The sequence below is a fragment of the Nicotiana tabacum genome, chromosome 3 (assembly GCF_000715075.1).
Source record: "Nicotiana tabacum cultivar K326 chromosome 3, ASM71507v2, whole genome shotgun sequence".
Taxonomy (NCBI): Eukaryota; Viridiplantae; Streptophyta; class Magnoliopsida; order Solanales; family Solanaceae; genus Nicotiana; species Nicotiana tabacum.
In genome coordinates, this window is record NC_134082.1 from 9689359 (window position 1) to 9714858 (window position 25500).

A 25500-nucleotide genomic window follows, 5' to 3' on the forward strand; every position below is an offset into this window, starting at 1 on the left:
CAAAATGTCAAACCTTGACGAAATTCATTTTCTTCGACTTGCTTACCCTCTCAACTTCACTAATTTACTCATCACTTGTTTGAAATAGCATAATGCTTATAATCTCATTCCCGAACTTACGTCGATTAACTTACGATGAAACTTTAACGTACGAAAATGCGGGATGTAATATCTCATTTTCGAGCTTTCACCAATTTTCTTATGGCATACTTTTACGTACGAAAACATGGGGTGTAACAAAAGTCAAGTTAAATTTCAAGAGTAATATAAAATTAAGCAAATAAATAATACTCGAAAATATTACTGATAAATTTAAATATCGAAATAATTATGAGAAAGTCATACACGATAAAGTCAAGTTAAATTTCAAGAGTAATACAAAATTATATTCATTGTATTATATTAATCTGGTAATTTATTAAAAATTCATATGACAATTTAATAATATTAAGTAATGGTTAATACAATTACATAGGCAAGGAACAAAAAAAATTAATGGGAATATATATATAATATATGACTTATAATTAGAATTATGATGAGAAATGTTATACATATACATATAACTAAAATCATAATAAACAAATAGTTATAAAAGAAGAATACAAAAAAAAAAAATAGCGTAAAAATGTATATAGATAATTAAATTTCTCAGGTAGGAAATTTTAGTAATTAAACAAAACTCATAATTTCATAATAAAAAATATAAAAATATAAAGATACTTATACGAAGATAAACATATTATATATATAACCCAAAATAATAATAATTAGAAATATTGACAAATATTTTTATAAAAATAATAAAAGGCTTATCTCTTTATAGCTTTGATGAATTCAAAATTAGAATTTAGTAAAAATATATTACATTATTTAAATTTTCAGTAAACTATAAAATGAGATAACTAATCAAATATTACAGTAGAAAAGAATGTATGAAAAGAGGGGATAAAGATAATTTTATGATATTTATATTTTGAATTAATTATGTCACAACCCAAAACCACGTTACCAGCATCCGGCACACTACCCTACCCGAGCGAACCAAACCATGTGATGCACCCAAATCATATGCATGAAAACCAATTTAACTGCGGAAGCTCCTTGAAAATCTTATACATTTTCAAGTTAAATGATAAAATATTTTCCGATTCAAAATCGCATATGACGCCATTTCATAATAATAACAATGAGACTAAGTAAAATAAATACACTTTCATGAATGTCGTGTACAACCCCGTTACTACAACCTTTTATTACTATTTATGGGGCCTCTATACCAAAGAATAGAACCAACGGTTGGAGTAATTCCAACAAAATAAAATAAAGAAGAACATGATAGCTACTACGAAATAAAAGTGGTGCTTCATAATACCTCGGAAGGAGAGTCATCCTGGCCCGACCGCATGCCACGTATCATACATCATCCTGAAATGTGTAAAGTAAGCAGGGCCCTGGAGGGGAGCCCCTAAGGGTTGAGTACACCACAGCGGTACTCAATAAGTGTCATAGACTCTCTCTAACTTAAGTTCTTGGGACAAACTTTATAAAAAATAATGCACCAATATTTGATATAAAACGATAAGAAATTTTATCAATTCATGACCCTTGTTATTTTAAATAACAATCAAGTGAAATATAAAACAATATAAACTTTTAAAACATTTACATCAATCCAAGATCTTGGATAAGCCGTACAAAATCATTTCATATGCTTTAAGTCATCGAAATCACTTTCGGCTCCCTAGGCCTAAAAATAAGAAAATCATCCTTACCTTTCACTGGGAGTGCTATACTATCACCGACATAAAAAAGTCAACTAGATTATGTACCTAGCGGCAAGTATCATATACCCTACTTGCCCAGGTTGTCTCATCGTAGTGCCGTACGAATTGACTCAGCCATGCCAATAATAGCACAAAATAATACTCTCTCGAGGGAGAGCACTCTGTCATAGTCTATACCACAAAGTGGTCATCTACGCCTATACCGGCACGTGTAGTTTCATGACAACGAACACAATATATCTGAAGTCAATCTCGGTGAACACGAGTAACTCCCAAAATATTTGATACTTCAAAAATAGATTCATAGCATAGTAGATTCAAAGGATCTATTTTTATCAAATCATAGCATTTATAGAAAATCTAAATTATTTGAACAAAAATTAAATAAACAACCTTTTACATGCTAAAGCCGTTTGCAATTTAACATCAATCTTTAAAAGATATCACAAAAACTATTCTGCACATCAATTTTCAAAAGAAATACTTTCCATGAAAACTTATCTTTAGCACTCAAATATGTATACTCTTGTCAATACGTAAGTTTTGATAAAAACTTATAACATTTACCTTGAGTGTTATTTTGCCAACAAGATTTAAAATAAAATTTTACAAAATGGCATGACACTACGTATGCAACATAATATTTAGTACATGGAGATATCCGTACTTGTTTGTCCCTACAAGCATGAAATCACATTTTCAAACAACTTAAGTATTAACTTGAAACATGCTTTTAGAGAAAGTCCCTCAATAAGAATAAGTTTTAATCAACTTACCTCGTTTTCGCTTTATTAACATTCACAAGCTTTTAATCGTCTTCCATCATTCCAATGTTGATTAAAAAGCTCAACCTCACCAATAAGTCGATATCTGCAATTAGATATCCTAATTACATCAAAATATGACTTAAGATATTAATCAATATCCATATATGGCTCATAAACTGGCTACAAGCCTCCAACAACTAAAATCGCCAAATAGATTTACAAGCTAGACCATTCAACTTCATTCTTATATTTTAATACCCATTCAAAGTCATTAATGATACAACATCAATTGTCCAATGTCACCAAGTTAATATTCATCATCTTTCATAATCAAAACTATGGGTGTCTAGCGGGTGGGCCGGGCCGAGCTGGGTAGGAAAAATTAGTAACCTATGGGTTGTGGTTCGGGCTGGTTACGTTGGGGCTTATCGGGTTTAATGGGTTCGGGTTCATCCGGGTAAAAAATGAACCGTAAGGGTTACGGGTACAAGGGGTCGGGCCGGGTTAGTGTTTTTTTTTAATTTTTTAATTTTTTCGTATTTTGTATACCTATTGTAATTTATATTAATATAAAGTAATAATATAAAGAATACAATATAGATGGAAAAAAATTGCACTTATAAATTGCAAGTTCTACATTTATTTCAAAATTCAAACTTACAAATTGAAAGGTTTACATTTAACAACAAGTAAATTAACGAAAAAAGAGTAAATTCAAAGGTTTTGCATTGCCTTAGACTCTAAAACCTTAAATAATAAATAAAATAAAAATGAAATATAGCTTTTAAATCGGGTCGGACCGGTTAACCGGTTCAACAGTAATTTATGTTGACCGAGTTTACCGGTCCGGTTAACTGGTTGACAAAATGTGAACGGACCAAACCCCCTACCCTTTTAACCCAGCCGCACCCGGCCCCCTTGTACCTGTCCGGGCCAGTTTCGGTTTTAACCGGTCTGGACTGGTCCGAAAACGGGCTGACTCGGCCCGTTAGACACCCATAATCAAAACTTGCAAAATATACAATTCGGATGATTACTTAGTTGATCACTTCCATCTTTTCCTAATAAATAATTCCATAGGTTCTTTGTATTCAATCAATTTCATCGCCAAGATTCATCATTCATCTTCTCTCTTATTTTCTCAAAAGTACTATTCATGCCATGAATTAGAATTTTATAATCCAATCTTTCAACCAATAAAACTTGTAACAAATACTTCTAACTACTCATAATAAACGAGTTTGAAGTATTGAAATTACCTCTAGTAGATCAATCTTGAAAAATCACAACTTCGGTGATTTTTGTGTTCTTGAGGATTTGATGATGAAATCTAGAATTTGGATGTTAGAATGATGTTAGAACTCATGTATATTGAGTAAGAATCAACCCACAACAACATTAACAACTTACCTTGGTCGATTGGACTTGAGTTGAGCTTAAAATCGCCCCTTCACCTCAAGAACCCTAACCCCCAATAGTCAAAATACTCTCTTTCCCGACTTGGTATTTATAGGCCTAGATTTTTGGGCTTCGTACGCGGCCTTGGACGCTATGGAAGCACTTCACTTCCAGTCATTCTTTCGGACGCGACCTCGGATGTTTCGCATCTGTAGGCTCCTCCGCCAGCCTTTGATAATTTGGCCATAACTTCTTGTAGGAATGTCTAACTGACAAACTGTTTGAAGCATTAGAAACTAGACTCAAAGACCTTTCATTTGATAGGTTTTCCATCACATAACTCCTTATACATATATAGATATGCTCGTCCAAAGTTAGGCCTTGTGCGTACTCATTTGAAACTTTAGTCTACCGTGTAATTTCCATGCATACAAAATAATGTAATTAGCACACGTCAACTTTCTTAATAACGCTTAAGTACTTCGATTTTTTTCCGGGGTGCTACAAATTAAAAAATAAAAGATAAATAAATAACATTCAAAAAATTATTAGTAATATATTTAGACAATTGAAGAATTTTGAAGAGTATAACATAAGTTTAAAAAAATATATTTGCAAAGTAAGAAAATATATATATATATGTATATTAAAAGAAAAATAATATCAAAATATTAAGTCAATTGACAAGTTAATAAAAAGTCACATTAGTAAATGTATAGTATTAAGAGCATGTTTGGACATAAGAATTTTTTTTTTGAAAAGAGTGTTTGCTCATCAAAGTCTTACAAGTTTTCCAATCTCACTTGAAAGTGTATTTTCAAATTTGAAAAACTGGTGAGAACTAATTTTTCAATTGAAAATGGGAAGGTTGCTAGTTTTTAGTTGCAAAATATGTTGAAAAAGAGAAATCCAAATATGTTGCAAAAGTTATAACCAAACACAACTTCATCTTCAATTCAAATTATAATGAAATTTCAATTTCAATTTTTTTTTGGGAATTTATGTCCAAACGCCTATTAAGTACTTGCTAATTTAATAAAGAATAAATAAGGAACAAACAATTTATTTGATTACTATATGATGTGGATCCTTTGGTTTACTCTAAATTTTATTATATTTCTGCACACTATATTAAATAATAAAATAATAACTAATATTTATTAAAATAAAATGATATATTTGATTATAACTTTACAAGATTAATATTTAAATTATCCGCACATCATGGTTATAAAATGATAGTACATGCTCTTGACATTTGTATATTCCGAAAATAAAATAAATTTGGATTTGATAAACCTGTGAATGCGTGGTGCCTTGGATTGTCACCATTTTCTTAAAATTGGTACTTTCTAGAACGAAAACACCAGTCAACCTTTTCTCTTTCCTTTCTCGATGGACGTAATGGAAACGCTACCCATTTCGCCATAGTTAGGCTTAGGCACCTGTAAATCTATAAATACCTCTCAACCCCTTCCTCGCGAAGCTTCTTTTTTCTTCACACGAATGAAAATTCTTCTCCAAGTAATCACCACACTGATCTCCGCACATATTCCGTTCACTTCTTCTCAACCGCTGCGATCGGTAATTTCTCTATCTAATCATATTTTTTGATTAAATTTGCTTTCACGATCCGAGACTGTTTGTTGTTCGTAGTAAAAAAAGAAGTAGAAAACGGATCGAGCTTTTGTGCTTGCGGTGGAAGCTTCTTTGCTTGATATACTGTATTTTTTGGAGTCAATTGCGGATTATACTATTTATTTCAGCTAAGTATTTGTTATTTGTGTGGAAAATGAAAATAGAATATAAATAATGCTTCTGTCTTTGCGGGCGGAAGCTTCTTTGCTCGAAATACTGTGTTTGGAATCAATTGCAAATGACACTATCTATCTTTGTTGCTGTGGAGATCTATTGAGATTACGCTTTTCCATTTGTATTAAAAGTGAAAATAGGAAACAAATTATGCCTTTGTCTTTGCAGTGCAAGTTTATTTGTTTGATATACTGTGTTTATAATCAATTGCAAATGTTAGGATCCGCTGAGATTTAGCCTTTGTGATTGAGCTAAAAAGTACAAATCGTGCTTGTACTCCGTGGTGCAAGAATATTTGCTTGACATACTGTATTTGGAATCAATTGCAAATGGCACTATTTTATCTTTCTTGCCGTCACAATCTACTGAGGTTCAGACTTCAGTCCTTTGTTATTCGTGTAAAAAAATAATATAGAAAACAAATTATGCTTTTGTCTTTGCGATGCAAGCTTCTTTGCTTGATATATTGTGTTTGGATCAATTGCAAGTGACACTATTTTATACACTATTATATCTTTGTGATAAAGAGAACAAATACAAATTATGCTTTTGCTCTGTGGTGCAATCTTCTTTGCTTCATATACTGTATTTGGAATCAATTGCAAATGACACTCTTTCCCTTTATTGCTGCTAGGATATAAAAGATGAAAAGATATGGTATGCCTTTTCTTGTTGGGATATAAGCTTCTTTGCTTGATATACTATGTTTGGAATAAATTGCAAATGAAACTATTTACTGCGTTAGGGTTAGGTATCTTTGTTGATCTGATAACTCCTATCATCGTCGTTGAGTTTTTGAACGTTACGTCTCCTGATCTTGATGTATTGAATTGTTTTCTGATTTTGGTTGTCTCTATGGGGTTTCGCCGAGTTTTTAGCAGTTTATTGCACTATATGCTTCCTAGAAAGAGATCTGCAGAAGGCGTGGTAGTTGACGGCGACGGTAACAGTAGCAGCTGTGATCCAGAGAGAGTTCTCAAAAAGCATAGAATTAGTTGTGTGATCTCTTCCGGTGCCAAAGAGAATACCAGCGGTTGCAGTACTAACAAGATTCTAGGCAAGAATTTTAAGGGTAACGCTAGCAGCAGTAGTGCCGGTGAACAGTCGGTAATAGAAATGGCATTTGATGATGGAAATCCACATGATATTGATGAGGATCTCCACAGCCGACAGCTTGCTGTGTATGGCCGTGAAACTATGCGGCGGCTTTTTGCTTCTAATGTTCTTGTCTCTGGGATCCAAGGGCTTGGTGCTGAAACAGGTATGGACTATTGTTCCTTAATGATTTTTTTAGGTTTTCGAATTTATCCTGTGTTCTATAGGTTGTTGATTCCATAATTATGTTACCTTTTTTTTTCTTTTTAAATTCATGTGTTCGAAAGGGAGTCTTGGAGCAACAGTAAAGTTGTCTCCGTGTGACCTATAGGTCACAGGTTCGAGCCGTGGGATCAGCCATTGATGCTTGCATCAGGCTGCCTACATCACACCCATTGGGGTGTGACCCTTCTGCGGATCCTGCATGAACGCGGGATGCTTTGTGCACCGGGCTGCCCTTTTTTTTAATCCTGTGTTCATTTGTGTTTTTTTAACATCTGGGAATGTAGACTTAGATTTTGAGTTCTGAATCCGGGTTCTGTTTTGTTGACTTTTCTACTAACATGGAGCTTAGTCTTGGATGTGTTTATCAGGTGTTTCATAAGTAATGAGCTGAAAGTGTTAAGCCCAATTAAAGAACGCACTTTAGTGATGATAAGCACAAATGAAGAAGAAGCATTAAAAAGTATATGTAATGCAAAAAAAAGGATGTTGCATAAGTTAAATATGCCCGTAATTATTAACATCTGTCGCAATAGCAATAAGTGTAGGTTATATATGATCGAATTCTGGACTTTTTTTTGGTGGAGCCATGTCAATAGGTATATTTGGTATTTTAGTGTCTCTTTGCCTTTGCGTGATTCTGTATTTCCACATGATTGCAGCAAAGAATCTTATACTTGCTGGTGTAAAGTCTGTGACTCTGCATGATGAAGGAGAAGTGCAGTTGTGGGATCTGTCGAGCAATTTTATTTTCTCGGAGAGTGATGTTGGTAAGAACAGAGCACTTGCTTCTGTTCAAAAGCTACAGGAGCTCAACAATGCTGTAGCTGTCTCAACTTTGACTACAAAATTGACCAAGGAAAAGCTTTCTGATTTCCAGGTGAGGTGCCTGCTTTGGTTTTTAGCTTTTTTCATGAGAAGTTTGGTTGTTCATGGAAAACTATTTGTTATTACTGATGCACTAGCTTGTTATGTAGATCTGTATCTAAAAGATGTGATATAGACTTTTTGGAAGCTCATGGTTCAAATTAAAAGTAGGCCAAATACACAGACAGACGCTTAAACTTGTCAAGATATTCCATTTAGACATCTTATGTCAGGGTGCGACCTATTGAACACTTGATCTCACTTAAAACTGTGTCTATTAGACCGTTTCATAGCAGCTGGCCAAAAAAAAATTAGATCCGTGCAATTTACATGGGGAGCCCTGGTAGAGTAACCAATAAAACAAAAACACGTGGCTTAAGATTACACTTTTTGCATACCAATGTTTCTCCCTCCTCCCTTCCTTCGTCTGCTGGCTCTTTTCTCCATTTTTGGGTTCTTTTACTCCATGGCAGTTCCACAATCGCAGATGTGTTTTAAAAAAATTCAGCGCCTTCTTCCCATTTCAAGTAGCTCAAAGCTGAAAATTGAAACACAACGAATTGGTTCGCTACAGATGATATCAACAAAGATTCGAGGCTCAAATCTGCAAGCGATCTTAGGTGTTAGGGGTTCATGGTTGAAGAAAAATGGATATGTCCAGTTGAAGGTAATCAGTATTGGAAATTGTTTTCTTTTTAGAAGGCGGGGCTTGTATTGACCGGTGGAGAGTGGTGTAGTCGTGTGTGCATTTTGTTGGTGGTCAGCGGAATTTGATTGGGTCGACATGGATTCTGATTCAGAAGTGATACTTTTGGCTAGAGATTCTGCAAAATCACTGTAAGAGGATGAGTGAGCAGCGGATGATTGGTAGTACCATGAAATTTTAGGCGATGTTGTTCTGCAGCTTCTTGTTTTAGCGAAAAAGGTGAGCTTTGCCTTTGAGGATTTTCCGGTAAGAGAGAAGAAGATGGAGAAGAAAATAATTAAAACGAAAATAGCTATATATTTCTCTTGTGCTGACACGATTCATTGGGCCCATTTTAACACGATTTGAAGTCATTTCACACTTCTTAAGAGCGGTGCAGATCACCCACACTGCCATGTCAGCAGTGTGTATTCACCGTTTTAAGTAACATTAGGTGTTCAGTTGGTCACATCCTGAGATAAGGTGTTTCAATGGGATATCTTGACAAGTTTAAGGGGTTGTGTATGTATTTGGCCTTTTCAATAGTTACTTTGATTTATCAACCAAAAAAAAGAAAGATATGTATTTATCTTCGTGCAAAAGGTGGCTGTCACTTAACAACAACCCCCCCCCCCCACCCCCCACCCCCCCACCCCAAAAAAAAAAAACACCCATGCTCACACACAAACAAAGTTGGATGCTATTGCATTTCTGAGATGCTAGAAGATAAAAAGGTAGACCTATGTGTTGATATTTACAATCACCTTTATCAACTAATACTCCACCTGATTCTCATTGACCTACTTTGTGCTTACGTCCATCCCCGAAGAATGGCCTCTGTGAATTCTACCATCTTCATACGGTCTAATTAACCACTAATGCTACTCGTGCATATGATTTGTTTAATTTGACATGCATTACGCTTCTTGCAACAACTATTTTAGCATATACTTACCAGATTAGAATGAATGACATTCAACCTTTCATCTTGGTCTCCTCGTGAAAGTCATCCAAGTGATACAATTTGGGATCGGAGGAATGTTTATCTTGTGAGGTAATACAGTCAAATTGTCCAACTAGACTATTATTCACCTATTGACATAGTATTATTGTGGATCCTTCTTTGAATTAATAATAGTTGTTATTTGAATCATGCTCACACATTTTTCTTGGTAGAGATCCCTCGTTTTTATGGATTTTGGTTACCGATCAAACTCAGGTTGATTCTTCGAACTTTTCTGAAAAGGTGGAAATTGTACATGATTGATGTCTGTAGACTGATACCACAAATTAGCAGAACAAAACAAATATGCCACTAAGATAGAATAAAGGAATTTTACAGATTAGAATAACACAAAACTCAAGTATTTAACATAACTTGAATTGTTGTTATCACCAACGATCATTCAAACCCCAGGACAATATCGGTAGAATTAAAGAATGAATGAAATAACAAATATAATTAGTCAAATTCCAAACAAATATGCAAGAACCTACTAATTAATAGTCCCAACAAGATTTGATCCAAAGGAAGACAGATATAATCAATCCAAAGAAAGAATGAAACAGGAGGAAGAAGGGATGAACTCGTACAAGAAATCTTACCCTAAAGATTCAAGTTGAAGTTAGGATACAATATGGCACAATTTTAGAAGCGTGTTTGTATCCTTATGCTGGCTTGAAATGATTTTAAAATAGAGAAATATGGTCAGTGAGGATTTGTATAGCCGACCGTAACTTGCTCAGGACCGAGACATAGTTTATAATTGCAATTGTAAAAGTGGATTCGCTCACATCTTCTGATGCTGCATTCATTTGCATATTTTCATGTCGATGTGTATACAACTGCTACTATGACTTTTGGCTGGTGCTGCCTGAGTATCCAAATGACTTGTGCATTTTGTGGTAGTATTTCTATATAAGGAGACATGACTTAGCCCATTGAAACAAGTTTGTTCAACCTGAGAATTTTTATAAGCTTTGGGACTTTTGGGATTGTAGTGTGCACTTGCTGCCTTCAATCATGCCAGATTCTTGCAGTTTGTTCCTGTTGAGGGATATCAATTTGCTAAATCTTTCATCTCCTTTTACTTTTCATTTGGATGTTGGGCTGGTAAAAGTTCTACTATGACTGACATCATAATTTCCTGCCGACACTCCCTATATTATTTCAATGCAGGCTGTGGTATTTACTAACACCAGCTTAGAGGATGCACTGGAGTTCAGTGATTACTGCCACAATCATCACCCCCCCATAGCATTTATCAGAACTGAAGTGAGAGGTCTATTTGGTTATGTCTTCTGTGATTTTGGCCCTGAATTCACAGTTTTTGATGTAGATGGTGAAGAACCTCATACGGGCATCATTGCATCAATTAGTAATGATAACCCTGCCCTTGTTTCGTGTGTGGATGATGAAAGGCTTGAGTTTCAGGATGGAGACCTAGTTGTGTTTTCAGAAGTACGGGGCATGACAGAACTTAATGATGGCAAGCCAAGAAAAATTAGAAGTGCAAGACCTTATTCCTTTACTCTCGACGAGGACACAACAAACTTCGGTCCCTATGAGAGAGGTGGTATTGTCACTCAGGTGAAGCAGCCCAAACTTTTGAAGTTTAAGACATTGAGCGAGGCTATCAGGGATCCTGGCGATTTTCTTCTTAGTGATTTCTCGAAGTTTGAGCGACCGCCTCTGTTGCATTTGGCATTCCAAGCATTAGACAAGTTCAGATCTGAATTGGCAAGGTTTCCTCTTGCTGGTTCAGAAGATGATGCTCAGAGGCTGATATCTATTGCGACCGATTTAAATGAAAGCATGGGAGAGGGGAAATTGGAAGATATAAACCCTAAACTTTTACAGCAATTTTCTTCTGGTGCAGGTGCTGAACTTAATCCCATGGCTGCAATGTTTGGGGGTATTGTTGGGCAGGAGGTTGTTAAGGCTTGCTCTGGGAAGTTTCATCCACTTTTTCAGGTTACAATTGCTGTTATTCTGTCCATTGCATTGTTATCATAGTTCCTGGATTTTTTGGAGATTCTTTTTCAATCCTTCCCTTCTCCCCCTGCACCACTTTCACTAATTCTCTCTTTTTTTCTCTTTAATTTGTTAACAGTTCTTCTACTTTGACTCCGTGGAATCACTTCCAACTGAGCCTCTAGATCCTAGTGATCTCAAGCCATTAAATACACGTTATGATGCCCAGATCTCAGTTTTTGGGCATAAATTCCAGAAGAAACTAGAAGATGCGAATGTGTTCTTGGTGGGATCAGGTGCCCTGGGTTGTGAGTTCCTGAAGAACTTGGCTTTAATGGGAGTTTCATGCAACAAACAAGGGAAACTGGCAGTCACTGATGATGATGTGATTGAGAAGAGTAACCTTAGTAGACAATTTCTCTTCCGTGATTGGAACATTGGCCAGGCAAAATCCACTGTTGCTGCTACAGCTGCAGCATCGATAAATTCCCAGCTTCAAGTTGAAGCTTTGCAGAACCGTGTGGGTCCTGAAACTGAAAATGTGTTTGATGACACTTTCTGGGAGAATCTTAGTGTGGTTATTAATGCACTTGACAATATCAATGCAAGACTTTATGTCGATCAGAGATGCTTGTACTTTCAGAAGCCACTGCTTGAATCAGGAACCCTTGGTGCCAAATGTAACACTCAGATGGTGATTCCCCATCTGACTGAGAATTATGGTGCATCAAGAGATCCTCCAGAGAAACAAGCACCAATGTGCACTTTGCACTCCTTCCCACATAATATTGATCATTGTTTGACATGGGCACGGTCCGAATTTGAGGGTCTGCTTGAGAAAATACCAGCCGAAGTTAATGCTTATCTTTCTAATCCAAGTGAATATACATCTGCACAAACAAATGCCGGTGATGCTCAAGCCAGAGACAATTTGGAGCGTGTTCTGGAGTGCCTTGATCGAGAAAGCTGTGAAACTTTTGAAGATTGCATTGCATGGGCACGCCTAAAGTAATACGTGATACCATTTTTCTTTCATTGTGTTTAACTATCATAATGGTGCCTTTATCTCTGCAGTTTCTGACCTTTGTTCTTTTTCCAGGTTTGAAGATTATTTTGCGAACCGAGTAAAACAACTGATTTTCACTTTCCCTGAGGATTCTATGACCAGTTCTGGAGCCCCCTTTTGGTCTGCCCCTAAGCGCTTCCCTCATCCCTTGCAGTTCTCTTCTACCGACCCTAGTCATCTCCATTTTATCATGGCTGCATCCATTTTACGTGCTGAGACATTTGGTATACCTATTCCCGATTGGGCTAAGCACCCGAAGAAACTGAGTGAAGCAGTGGACAAGGTTATGGTCCCAGATTTTCAACCGAAAAAAGATGCCAAAATTGTGACTGATGAGAAGGCGACTAGTCTCTCTACAGCTTCTATAGATGATGCTGCTGTCATCGATGAACTTATATCAAAGCTGGAGCACTATCGGAAGAATCTAACACCAGGCTTCCGGATGAAACCTATTCAATTTGAGAAGGTCTCAATTTCGTTATATTCCAACTTGAATATTGTGTATTCTTTTTGCATCAAAATTCCTCCTAATAGTGTAGCTTATAAATTGCATGAGTTTCAGATAGATTACTTCGCCTACTGATGTTTTTGTTGATGTTGAGCAGGACGATGACACTAACTATCACATGGACCTTATAGCTGCACTTGCTAACATGAGAGCAAGAAACTACAGTATCCCGGAAGTTGACAAACTGAAAGCTAAGTTTATTGCGGGGAGGATCATTCCTGCAATCGCGACTACTACTGCAATGGCAACGGGTTTGGTTTGCCTTGAGCTGTACAAGGTTCTTGATGGGGGCCACAAACTGGAGGACTACCGGAACACGTTTGCCAACCTTGCTCTACCTCTCTTTTCCATGGCTGAGCCAGTGCCACCCAAGGTTGTCAAACATCAAGATATGAGCTGGACTGTTTGGGATAGGTGGGTCATCAAGGACAATCCTACATTGAGAGAACTAATCCAATGGCTTGCAGACAAGGGACTGAATGCTTACAGCATTTCATGTGGAAGCTGCCTGCTGTTTAACAGCATGTTTCCCCGGCACAAGGAACGAATGGACAAGAGGGTAGTAGATTTGGCGAGGGACGTGGCCAAGGTGGAGCTACCACCATATCGCCGTCACTTGGATGTTGTTGTTGCGTGTGAAGATGATGAAGATAACGATGTTGATATTCCTCTGGTATCCGTATATTTCCGTTAAATTTTCTTGGTTATCCATTGCACTATTTGTTCCAAGTTTAGGATCATACAACTTGTATGCGCTATCCTCCTGTCACGATGTTATAATAATGTAAGACACACGGGGATATTTCTTTTCATAGCAACTCTGATCCTCGTATATTAATTGATGGTGCCCAATATTTTGAACCTACTTTCCTGTTGCATATAGTATGCGTTATGTTCAGTTATTGTTCTGCTATCTTTGACTCCGGTTTAAACAATTGATTGTTGACGTGTCTACAACTTACATGATATTTTATACATGTGGCAGCTAGGATTAAGCATTTTTCGGTGTTTTGATTTTATACAATATATAGGCATAGTTTTAACTTATTTTACGTTAGAGAAATTAGTTCTCTGACTTAAGTGCTATAAATTAAAAGTTGGTTTTTTCTTACCCGTGGTATTCCAGCTAGTTTGTGCACAATTCGACTTTTTCACAAGGTAGCTGCTATATCTCATTAGAACGAGTGTTGGGTATATCTGCCCATTGAAGTTTAGGCAGATGGAAAAGAAACTAGTTATTCCCTCTGTCCCAATTTATATGATACCATAGAGATTAAGAAAGAAAAGAAATTCTTTAGAACTTGTGGTCTAAATAACCATTTGAATTTCGTGTAAATCATCTCATTAAGGATAAAAAAAATTTAAGTGTTAATTTTTTTTTTTTGAACAGACTAGAAAGGAAAACTACATAAATTTGGACAGGGCTAATGATATTTTTCTTTCTCCACTGGAATTGGTACCTTTATCTCCAGCATTTGCGTCCACTTTATTTATCACTAGATCACATCCTTAGATTGATGTGAACATAACTGGTTATAGATGGGCTTGGTTTTCTTTTGGAGATTTGACAAAAAACTCTTGGGCTTAAATTTAAGATCTCTTGTGTTTAATTTATTTTACGTGTAAAAATAAAATCTCTTCAGAAATTTTCATTCGTTTTCTTGGAACTGCGCCAAACATTTTCACTGTATCACGATAGAATTGCAAACTTTTGGTATATTGAACTGGAATTCATCTCATTCACTAGTCTTCAATGTTCTGGCCTATCAGCTTTTATCAGCTCCTTCATCAAATTTGGCTGAGCTGATCACTCTGAACTCCAATTGCTTCTGATGTTTCGAGCGTCTTCTCTCATCAAAATTTTCCCATCCTTCAAGCTGTGAGGTTTGGAAATTGTGAGAGGCAAACCAAAATAGGTCACAACATGATGTAGTAAAAAATTGAATACCTGGCGGAGAACATCCATGGTTATTTCAGTGCCATGGAGATCCAGTATTGAGAGTTCGGTGCACAGTTTGAATATGCTGCTAGGGAGGGATTTGAGCCCGTTGTTTTTAAGATAAAGTGCCTGCACAGTAATCAGAACATGAACCACGCAAATAACTGGGCAGAAGCACACTGTGCAGGTAAAAGAGGCCATCACATGAAAGATGTTAGAGAAATTGTTAACAAATTGGAGAAACTTGTGCGCGACACGTCTTGCCAAAAAGACACAGTTCGAAACTCGGTGGATAATGAGTCTGTCTCTCTACCCTTCTCCACTTAAATAGACTTTTGTATGTGGAAGGGTTCAAACTTGTGACTTGCGCCTAACCCACACATCACGTGTTGCGCTCTTAGTGAAGAAAACAGTGTATTACTAATAAAAACAGCAGATTGTGGCAGTAGATCACTCAGCTTGGTTTAAAATGGCATAGTTGAATCTTCTAGTATATACATGTCAATGCATGTCATGATCTATTTTAGATAGCTCCTTGTATGTTAAATTATTCACTGATATTTTGTGGTTACTCTTCCGGCCCTTTCCCAGACCCCGCGCATAGCGGTAGCTTAGGGCTGCCCTTACTTTGTGGTTACTCAAATTCTTTTTTCTCCAAGAATTTAGTTCAGGAGACAAGTAGAATCTCTTCATTCCATGATTCGATGAAATATCTTGAATTTTATGTTGAATTGCTAGGTGTATGTACATGTATCAATCAAGTGAATTTTGTTCTGGTGGGATCAATTCAATAAAAGAAAAAAAGCAATTCGAGTCGGTCTTGAAACAATTCATTGCATTTTCTCCTAGACTTCCTAGGTAAATCCATTTTATTATTCAACAATGAGCTATCAACGAGTACTTGAGCACATCTAGTCATTTGTCAGCCGTTACTATAAACTGAAATCTTCAAAACACACTTCAAATGAAAAGATTGCATAACAGGGATGTGAGAGAAAAGACAAAAATACAGAACCTTTAAATCCTTTAGTTTGTCAATTGTTTCTGGCAACTCCACCAAAAGATTAGATGAAAGATCAACCTACACCATGATGAATCAGGTTATATGTACATAAGGTAACATCACATAAACCATTAAATGCTGGATCTTGTTTTAGCCGATATTTTGAATTTCATTATTCCAATTAATGCAAGAAAAATAGACAAATGACTAAAGGGAAAATAAACCCTTTTTCTACCTCAATCAGAGAAGCACAGCCCCCTATACTTTCCGGAATAATGGGTATCCTGCAATTGGAAGTTTAAGCTTACAAATCTAGAATGTTGGCTCTTATAATTGTTAAGAAAAATATAAGATAACAAAAAAATAAACTGATTCCCTAAACATCCATGTCCACAGGAAAAGGTTGAGAAAAAAAGCTCAACACTAGAAATTATGATAAGTAAACTTATGAAAAATCAAAATTTCAAGCACTTCATATTACCTGTTGTTGTTAAGTTTCAAAACCTCAAGGCCAGTCAACAGACCTATTTCAGATGGGAGACATGTTAACTTGTTATGTGCAACATAAAGCTGTCTCAAACTGGTCAAAGCCCCAATCTCAGGAGGCAGTGTTGCAACGCTGCATAAATCATTCCAAAAAGAAAATACTAGTTGACATAATGATACAAGAGTCCTTTAAACGGAAATAATGCACATGTCAAATGGTTGAGATTGGTAAACAGAGTATGCCGTATCTGAAAACAAAAATGTAACACGAAACATCATCTGAATATCACTGACCAAACAAAATCAATACCATGACTTTTGTGTATCAACGATTGACAGCTTTATTCAATTCTCATTCACGTTTGAGTCCAGGTCAATAAATAATGCAGTTTTATGATTATATTTTGACTTGACACAATTCTGCCAAAAAGCAGTATTTGGACTCATATCCATAGTCTAACTGCATTCAGTTATCTGTGCAAACCTTCAAAATGTTTACCACTAAGAACATCTCTTCCATTCCAATACATCTGATCATGAACTGCTAGTAAGTAAAAGTGATGAATATTACAAATTAGAATGTATATTTGATCAAGAACACAGTAGAATGTTTTTTTACTATACCTAAGGGGATGTCTGATGACCAGATTCGGCACTTGAAACAAAATACCTTAAGTCCCAATTAAAAAGCTCCATAATTTTTTTTTGAAAACAATTTATCATTGAAATAGAAAACAGCCAATCATTGCATGACATATGACACATTTCAAATAAACTTAGTATAAATTAATATGTAAAAGTAAACCTACTTAAATATTTGACTGACCATGATCTTAGACAATCTCGAGATACGTTTTCATAAGTTCTCCAAAAGTAACTTGCTATCAATAAATACTCATAAAAATCCAAAGAAACAAGTATATTCGACAGAAAAACGTGAACAAATTTTTCTTTTTTAGTTTTGAACTATACATGGAAGAAAATTTATACTTCGTTTAATAATGATCAAAGAGATTTTATAATTTTATCCTTTTTTAAAAGTTAAAGTAGATATTTTATAATTTTCACATCCCCCTTCTTTTATATATGTTTTTAATTCAAGAGAATGACAAAGCAAACTATCACTACTTTTACAACAGCGAGATGAAAGGTTTCATGCATCAAGCAACAGACAGGCTAACATAACTACATAAGTACATAATGCTGATAAGAGGGTTAGAGAAAGATGTAGTAAGTAAGTAGCCTCTTTATAATCAAGTGAGAAGAGAATTGGAAGTCAGTAACGATTGTATAGCAAGGATATTAAAAGTTAATAAAACAAAAAGTAGATGTCAAAGTTATCTTTTATGTCGTCTCATCCAAAGGGGTAGCAGATTTCATTGTTATTCATTCAATGGAGGGAATTTTGTAAGGAACAGGTGGGACTTACTTGTTTTGGTTCAAAGAAAGAACCATAAGACTTTTTAAAGAAGATAGCCCTTCCCAGCTTAAGGAATTATCCATAATTTCATTTCCATTGAGGATCAATTTCTGGGAAGCAGAAAGAATACCAAAATAAATTTCTAGCACAAAGTAGTAAATCAATAGCAATTTCAAAGAAGTGTAAAGTAGGCAGCTCAACATACCTGAAGAGAACTCAAGTTATTAATCCCGGCTGGAATATGTTGTATCAAGTTGTGGCTGAGATCAAGAACTCTTGCAGAAGGTCCGCAAGTCAGCACTTCACCAGGCAGGGCCTATCAAGTTCCAGTGAGTAATGAGAATAATATCTTCAAGAAGAAAAAAAATAGTAAAAGTAAAATAAAAAATAAAATCACCTGGTAATGTAGTTAAAGGATACATGTAATGCTATTATAAAATTAATGGAAAACAGATAAATTATCTTGGCCGAACAAAGAGAATCAAACCCGGTTCCACTACTTGGCTAAGAGAACATTTACCATTTGACAGTTGTTATATTCTCATTCTTGATACACAATATGTACACACATAAGTGATATATAATGGGATTTCATCTGAGCAGTGCGGGCCAAATATTCTCTCCGGTACTAATCCAACATTTATTCACAAGTTTGAACCATCTGATTATCCTCTTTTGGTTTTCTCTGGTTAGCTTGCATCTTTTTGGGATAAAAAGTAAAATTATTGTCTTGCAACTGAGAAATATTGGGTGGTTATTTTGGTTTTGGGTTTGCAACAAACAAGTTGAACAGATGAAAGAGTTAGACATACCAACTGGAAAGAGAAAATTTTGGTTTCCAAATATTAGGAAAATTATGCTTTTAATCCTCCAAGCTCCCAACAAATGAATTATATACAATCCATCTATCAGCCAAAAATTTTAATTGGGACAAAATATGCCATAGAGTCATTTTGCTTGATTCTAAGCAAATATATGAAATCTACACGACATATTACTCCATCTGTTTTTGCACTTCTATCCATAGTGGAGGGAAGTAGAATTTTGTTTTTTGTTTCATAGAAGGTTAGACTGTAGTACTGGTGGACTCACACCTAAGAGCTTTCTAAAGATACTAGGGATATCTATTCCAGTGATCAGTTTTGCATTACGATTACGAAAGGAAAGGACATAGCCCGGCTATCTACCTAGTCAAGCCAGAAAAATATATTAGATATAATTTAGATGAAATGAATTGAAAGGAGAAAAGGGAAAAAAATAGAGAAAATAATACTACTAATTTTAGGTTGACTCCAATATGTACGATTGAATCAAAGTGCATCCAGTTCAACCATTGTATCTCGTCCCATCACAATAAAGATCGGTCATGGCAAGAATAGGTTCAAAGTCATTGGCAAAGCAAAGTCAGTTACATCTCATCTTACCTTCAGATTGCATTCTGATAGAGCAATGACGCCAGTAGCCTTCCACCGTTCAAGTTGGCTCTTCAAAATGGGAACCTGAGGAACGTCTCTTTTCGGTCTCGTAGCTTCAGGCATCCTCATTGAGGGCAATGTGAAAGCTTCCTTTCTTATTGGTCCATCCTATTCAATATACACAAACAGGTAAATAACTCAAGACATCAGATTTAAAAGCTGCCATTTGTGGATTAATTCACTTTCTGATATAGAAAACAAAAAGTTCAGGATCTAGCTAGGTTGAATTACACAGGTTTTTTAATTTATTTTTTGCATTAATTACACGAAAATTCTGGTTTTTTCAAATTTATAAAAAAATCCAGCAACACAAGCACACGTCTATTTAAGCCCACCAAAAAACAAGAGAATGATTCGGATTTCTTGCAGAGTAGAACCGACCAATTAGTACCAAACACGAGATAGATCTTCCAAACAACAAGGCTTTTTTCGAATAAGCCAATTCATCCGAGACCCGGCAGATCCACTCTTTTTCCTATTCAAAGATTAGTCCCCTAGCTTTGTGTTTTAACATCGAGAATTATTTGCAGATGAAGAAATGTCAAAGGGCTTCTTACTTCCCAAACAAATCCTCTTACATCTATATACAAATGCTGGTTTATCAAGAAAAGCACTTTGAGTTGTCGATTAATCGTCAGGGATGGCTTAGAATCAATATCTAATGGATCTTTCCATTCTAATACTCTATCCGAGAGTTATCAGTATTTATCAATTCTATTCCTATCTAACGGAATGCTATTGGATCAAATGATAAACACTCAATCAATTACACCTCAATCCCAAACTAGTTGCAGTCTCCTATAATTCAATATCCATTCTGCTCCACGTAGACCCACTTCATTCTAGCAATCAATAGATTGTCTTTTATGACAAATCAAAGGATTTCTAATACTAGAGGTTCTCTACATTTGCTAACGATATAAACATATGTAAACAAACTAAGGGTACCACCACAACATAGCCCCAATCCCTAATAGTTTGTAAGCCATCAAAAAAAGTTATTAGCAAAATTGAAGGAAAAGAACAGAGAAAAATCATAGGTGGATCCAAGATTTGTTTTGAGTTCAAGATCCTACCACAACTCATCAAATTTACTAGTTTGAAATCTATTAGTTGTACTTATTTAGTGAATATATACAAGGTCCTGAGTCAAAACTATTGGGTTCCGATGAACCCATAAGTTTGAACTCTACATCCATCCGTTAGATAAATCATAAAGTAGTGTATAGGAAAATCAAGAATTACCCCTTGGTGTAAGCCCTGGGAAGCCATAAGCATGATCTTGGCACCATTTACAACCTCCGAGGACTTCAATGTCATTTCGTCCACCAATACTTTCCCTATCCATGAAAAAACACACAAATTATGTCAACTATCAAATTCAAATGACACTTAGTTACAAAGAATTTTTAACTTTAAATTTCTCATTTTACCATATATATAACCAAAGAAAAGTCTTGGCTTATTTTTAGCCTACACTCTTTCTGATTTTCTTAAAACTTGTACCCAGTTAATTCACTGATTTCTTTAAAAAAAATTAATAGGGTTGTATTGAGAGAATGTAACCTTTGAAGATGAGTTTTTGGCCGCGAGGGAGGACATTAGTGAGAGGTTGAAGTAGAGACTTGAGGTCTTTGACGGTGGACTCGTCGGAGATTTCCACCGGCAACGATCGGCCGCTGAACTTAACATTCACCGTTATTGTACTCCGATTATCGGTATCGCTTTTTCCCTCCATTTCTTTCTCCATTTCTTTATTTTGTGTTTTCTTTTTTACTCGCCGCCGATCTGTGAATTCTGTGCTTCACGACTGGACAATGACTTTCTTAACAAATTGAATTGAAAATATATATTGATGTAAGGACAATATTACTAGCCTCTGCGATTTTGAACTTTGTGTTTGACAAGAGGGGTTGGTGTGATGTAAGTAACCTCCGATTTCAGTTTGAGTCTCCCACCCTAATACAAAGTTCTCGGAGTAAAGTATGGCGGAGTTGTTGTTATGATAAAAAAAAAAAAAAAAAAAAAAAAAAAAAGAGAGAAGTGTAATTACCCAATCTATACATAGCATTTGCTATATTATGTATTATAGATACTTTTTTGTGGTTATAAGATGTATTTGATGTATTTAAGCTATTGCATTATGAATGCAGTAGCAAAAATAGGCGTGAATCAGGGAAGTCCAGCTAATCAGTTGTTGTATTTGAGTGTATTCAACTGTATTCATGGAGTGAAATGTGGGATTACAGCTGGACAGATTATTGTATTCGACTGTATTTACGGCGTAAAATAAGGGATTACACTGTTTTTAAAACGGAAAGTGAATCAATTAACATAATAGACTCCTAATATAACTCAACAAACTCAATTATAACACACAAATTTTGTATTTTCAGTTATAAAAAAGATTCTCAACCGAAAAATACCTAAAAAACATAGCAATCTTCAGAGAAATTATATAATACATCTGAATACATAAATTATATTAATTAAAAAATATATGAATACATTCATGGCATATAGCGAGACAGCGAATACAATGAAATACATAGAATACAGCAGGATACATTGAAATACAATGAAAAAAACAGTGAATACAATGAAATACATGGAATACAACGAGATACATTGAATTACAATGAAAAAAAGACAATGAATACAATGAAAATACATCGAAATATATTAACAGAAAATCAAGTTGCTCAGCCTCAAACTCCGTCATCTTTGTTCAAGAACAAACCTTAATTTCCGGCGAATCTGCCGTAGCAACGTTTGAAGGTACAACACGCGACACCTTTGAAATTTGAAGGTACAACATGCGACACCTTTTTCATTACCTGCTACCGCGTTGACTACCTTTGCCTTCGACACTTTTAACTGTTATCGCCACAGTGACTGTCGCCGTCGTCGATGGCGGAGAACCACCAGTATCTCCGTCAACGTTCACTTTCATTTCGGAACAAAGAAGGAATACGCTACTACGTGATCAACCAAAAGAGTGAGAAGAAAACTCCATTTACCAAATCAGTTAGTTTTGGGAAAGTTCAAAGGTTGGTTAACTCCCTTTTCCAAATCTGTCAAAGTTCAAACGTTGGTTAACTCCCTTTCCCAAATCAGTTAGTTTTGGTTAGGGATTTGATTTGCTATCGCAAAACAATATTCGGTGCTAAGAATTGATCGGAATGAAAAGAAAATGGTGTGGGCGAGAGGAATTTTGAAATTGAGCATTGTGTTTTCCGGAAATGAGGGAAGAGAATGAGATGTATCAAAGTAGAGAGAGAAAGAAAATAGTGTAACTGAATAGCATATTTAGTGGCTTAGGGTTAGGAGGTAACCAAAATTAAATATTTGCTATAAACCTTAAAATGTATCTATAGAATATAATTTTTTTTTAGATGGTATTTATTTAAAATAAATAAGATGTTAACCTTTGCTATAGGAGGTAAAAATTAGGTGTCATGTTGAAGTTTAGAAAAGCAAATCTTGAACAACAATAAATTACACAACAAAGAGAAATTTAACAAAAGAGACAAACAATTAACGTGGTTCGGTCAATTGACTTACGTCCATGGCAGAGATAAGCAATCCACTATAATAAAAAGAGAGTACAAAATATCGAGAGAATAACCTCACGAAGAGGCAAACACAGGTGACATACTAACAATTGCCCCGAAAAATTCTCCCTCTAAACGAGACTCTCAAACCTTTTATTGCTACATTGTGGATGCTACTGAATGAGAAGAAGGATGTTCAATTTATAGAAGTCCAAATCTTTTCCTACAAGAAAAAGGACTAGCCAAATCTCCACCACGAAGTTTGTCTCAACTGCATAGCACACCGGTCAAATTTCTTAGGCAAAAATTACGATTATCGTCAAATATGTTACGGCTAGAACTGAACCCGCCAAGATGAACCTGTCTTCAACCTCGCTCTGATACCACTTGTTGTGATAAAAAATCAGGTGTCATGCGGAAGTTAGAAAAGCAAATCTTGAACGACGATAAATCACACAACAAAGAGAAATCTACCAAAAGAGATACAAACATTTAACGTGGTTCAGTCAATTGACCTACATCCGCGGCGGGGATGAGCAATACACTATAATAAAAAGAGAGTACAAAATATCGAGAGAACAACCTCACGAAGAGGCAAACACAAGTGACATACTAACACTTGCCCCGAAAAGTTCCCCCCCTAAACAAGACTCTCAAACCTCTTATCGCTACATTGTGGATGCTACTGAATGAGAAGGAAATGATCCTCAATTTATAGAAGTCCAAACTTCTTCCTACAAGAAAAAGGATTAGTCAAATATTGGAGATTTATAATTTCCTTCTACAAAAAAGAAAACCCAATTAAGGTAATTATATCGCCCTTTTCCTTCAACAAATAAGAAAATCAAATATGGTAAGAAAATTATGGCAAACACCTAACACTTTCCACCTCAACTGAAAGCAGCTAGCTCATCAGCCATTGTGAATTGATTTTGTGCATTCATTATATTTTTTTTATTATTTTATATCAAATTTCCGAAAGTTTTAAAATAAAACACTAAGTGGGCGTTTGGACATAAGAATTGTAAAATTCTAAAAAAAAAGGTAAAAACAATTTCAAGTGAAAATTGTATTTGAAATTTAGAGTTGTGTTTGGACATGAATATAATTTTGGGTTGTTTTTAAAGTTTTGTGAGTGGTTTGAGTGAAAAATTTGAAAAATAGCTTTTTGGAGTTCTCCAAATTTTCAAAATGCATCTTCAAGTGAAAATTGAAAATTTTATGAACAAACGCTGATTTCGGAAAAAAGGAAAAAAGTTTAGAAAAAAGGGAAAAAAAAAACTTATGTCCAAACGGGCTCTAAGATTTTGTAAGATTATTTTTTTGTATTATGAAAAAGGGATAAGAAATTATATGTCTTTAATTTATTTAGTCAATATTGGACAGTTGGAGCGGGACTTCTTTAGGTAAAAAAACTTAAACAAATTTATTTATCGGGAGGAATCGTTATTTTCTATTAGGAATGCTACATCATTTTTAATCACGGTGTATTTCAGATGCTTGAAGGCTAATATCAGACTAAAGATGTATATGATCATGTCAAAGTGAATGTTTCTTGTGATAATAAATTTCAGTTAAAGGGTGTGTTTGGTAAAAGGTTCTTAAAATTTTGTAAAACATTTTTTTTCAATTTAACGTGTTTATTTTAGTATTATCTTGAATTTTTTTTAACAAAAAATCTTCAAAAGCTTTTTTCAATGAAGAACGCAAAAGAGGTAACTACCATTTTTGTCCAACACATTTAATCCAAAGAAGATACTTTCTACTTTTATTTATTTATTTATTCAATTTGCATTAGAGTTTAGAGATCGAGAAGTTTGCATAAAGTTTAATTGTGAGCAGGAGAATCACAAAGGTAACTATTAAAAGATTAATTAGTGATATATATGAAATAAGAATTATAGCAATATAAATGCTTGAAATACTTAACATAGTTCAAAATTCTAGTACTTTAGAAAATTGATGCATTATGATGTTTATAATAATAGTAGAAAAGTGACTATTGGCAAGCAGACACTAAGAGACTTTTAACTCATTCGAATTTAGTAATTTTAGCTTGGACTCTATATGTATAAAAAATCCACTAAATAAGTATAATAATTAATTTTGAACAATGTAAATCAAATAAATTGTGCTAAAATTTCAAATCATTAATCCAACTCTCACAAGAGGGGATGATAAACTTCCTTAAATTACCTTATTATATAATAAAAAAGAAATACATCAACTATCCATATTTTCTTTTTTTACAAAAATGAACATCCCTATTGTGCAAAAATTGTTATGTGAGAGGCTTTAATCTCATGTATGATTTAGACCTTAATCAGGTGTCGCGCATTTCTTAACCATAAAAGGCGAATTCAAGTGCACCAAATAAAAAATAAGCAAGAAGAACGATTTAAAAAGGACAATTGATCACTGCAGAACCAGGATTTTCAGTAA

The 25500-nt window shown here is 35.0% G+C and overlaps 2 protein-coding genes across 4 annotated transcripts; one reads left to right on the forward strand and one right to left on the reverse strand.

Moving 5' to 3' along the window:
- The first annotated feature begins 5206 nt into the window (after positions 1-5206).
- Positions 5207-14046, forward strand: LOC107829766 (ubiquitin-activating enzyme E1 1). Of its 3 annotated transcripts, none has more exons than XM_016657235.2 (7): positions 5207-5536; positions 6643-7025; positions 7744-7961; positions 10813-11607; positions 11747-12615; positions 12707-13139; positions 13279-14046. In XM_016657235.2, the coding sequence occupies exons 2-7, from the start codon at positions 6659-6661 to the stop codon at positions 13873-13875; spliced, it is 3279 nt and encodes a 1092-aa protein (XP_016512721.2). In that variant the 5' UTR covers positions 5207-5536; positions 6643-6658; the 3' UTR covers positions 13876-14046. The 3 variants fall into 3 exon arrangements, with proteins under 3 accessions (XP_016512721.2, XP_016512722.2, XP_075105305.1); XM_016657236.2 differs by having other exon boundaries at positions 5213-5536; positions 6646-7025; XM_075249204.1 differs by lacking the exon at positions 5207-5536 and having other exon boundaries at positions 6337-7025.
- Positions 14047-14744: 698 nt separating this feature from the next.
- On the reverse strand, positions 14745-21544 carry LOC107829767 (LRR repeats and ubiquitin-like domain-containing protein At2g30105). The gene is made up of 10 exons (XM_016657237.2): positions 21071-21544; positions 20750-20844; positions 19454-19612; positions 18235-18345; positions 18039-18139; positions 16605-16742; positions 16359-16407; positions 16136-16201; positions 15130-15249; positions 14745-15058 (listed from the first exon to the last, which is right to left on the reverse strand). Exons 1-10 carry the CDS (start codon positions 21252-21254, stop codon positions 14948-14950), a joined length of 1134 nt encoding a protein of 377 aa, XP_016512723.1. The 5' UTR covers positions 21255-21544; the 3' UTR covers positions 14745-14947.
- Positions 21545-25500: the final 3956 nt, after the last annotated feature.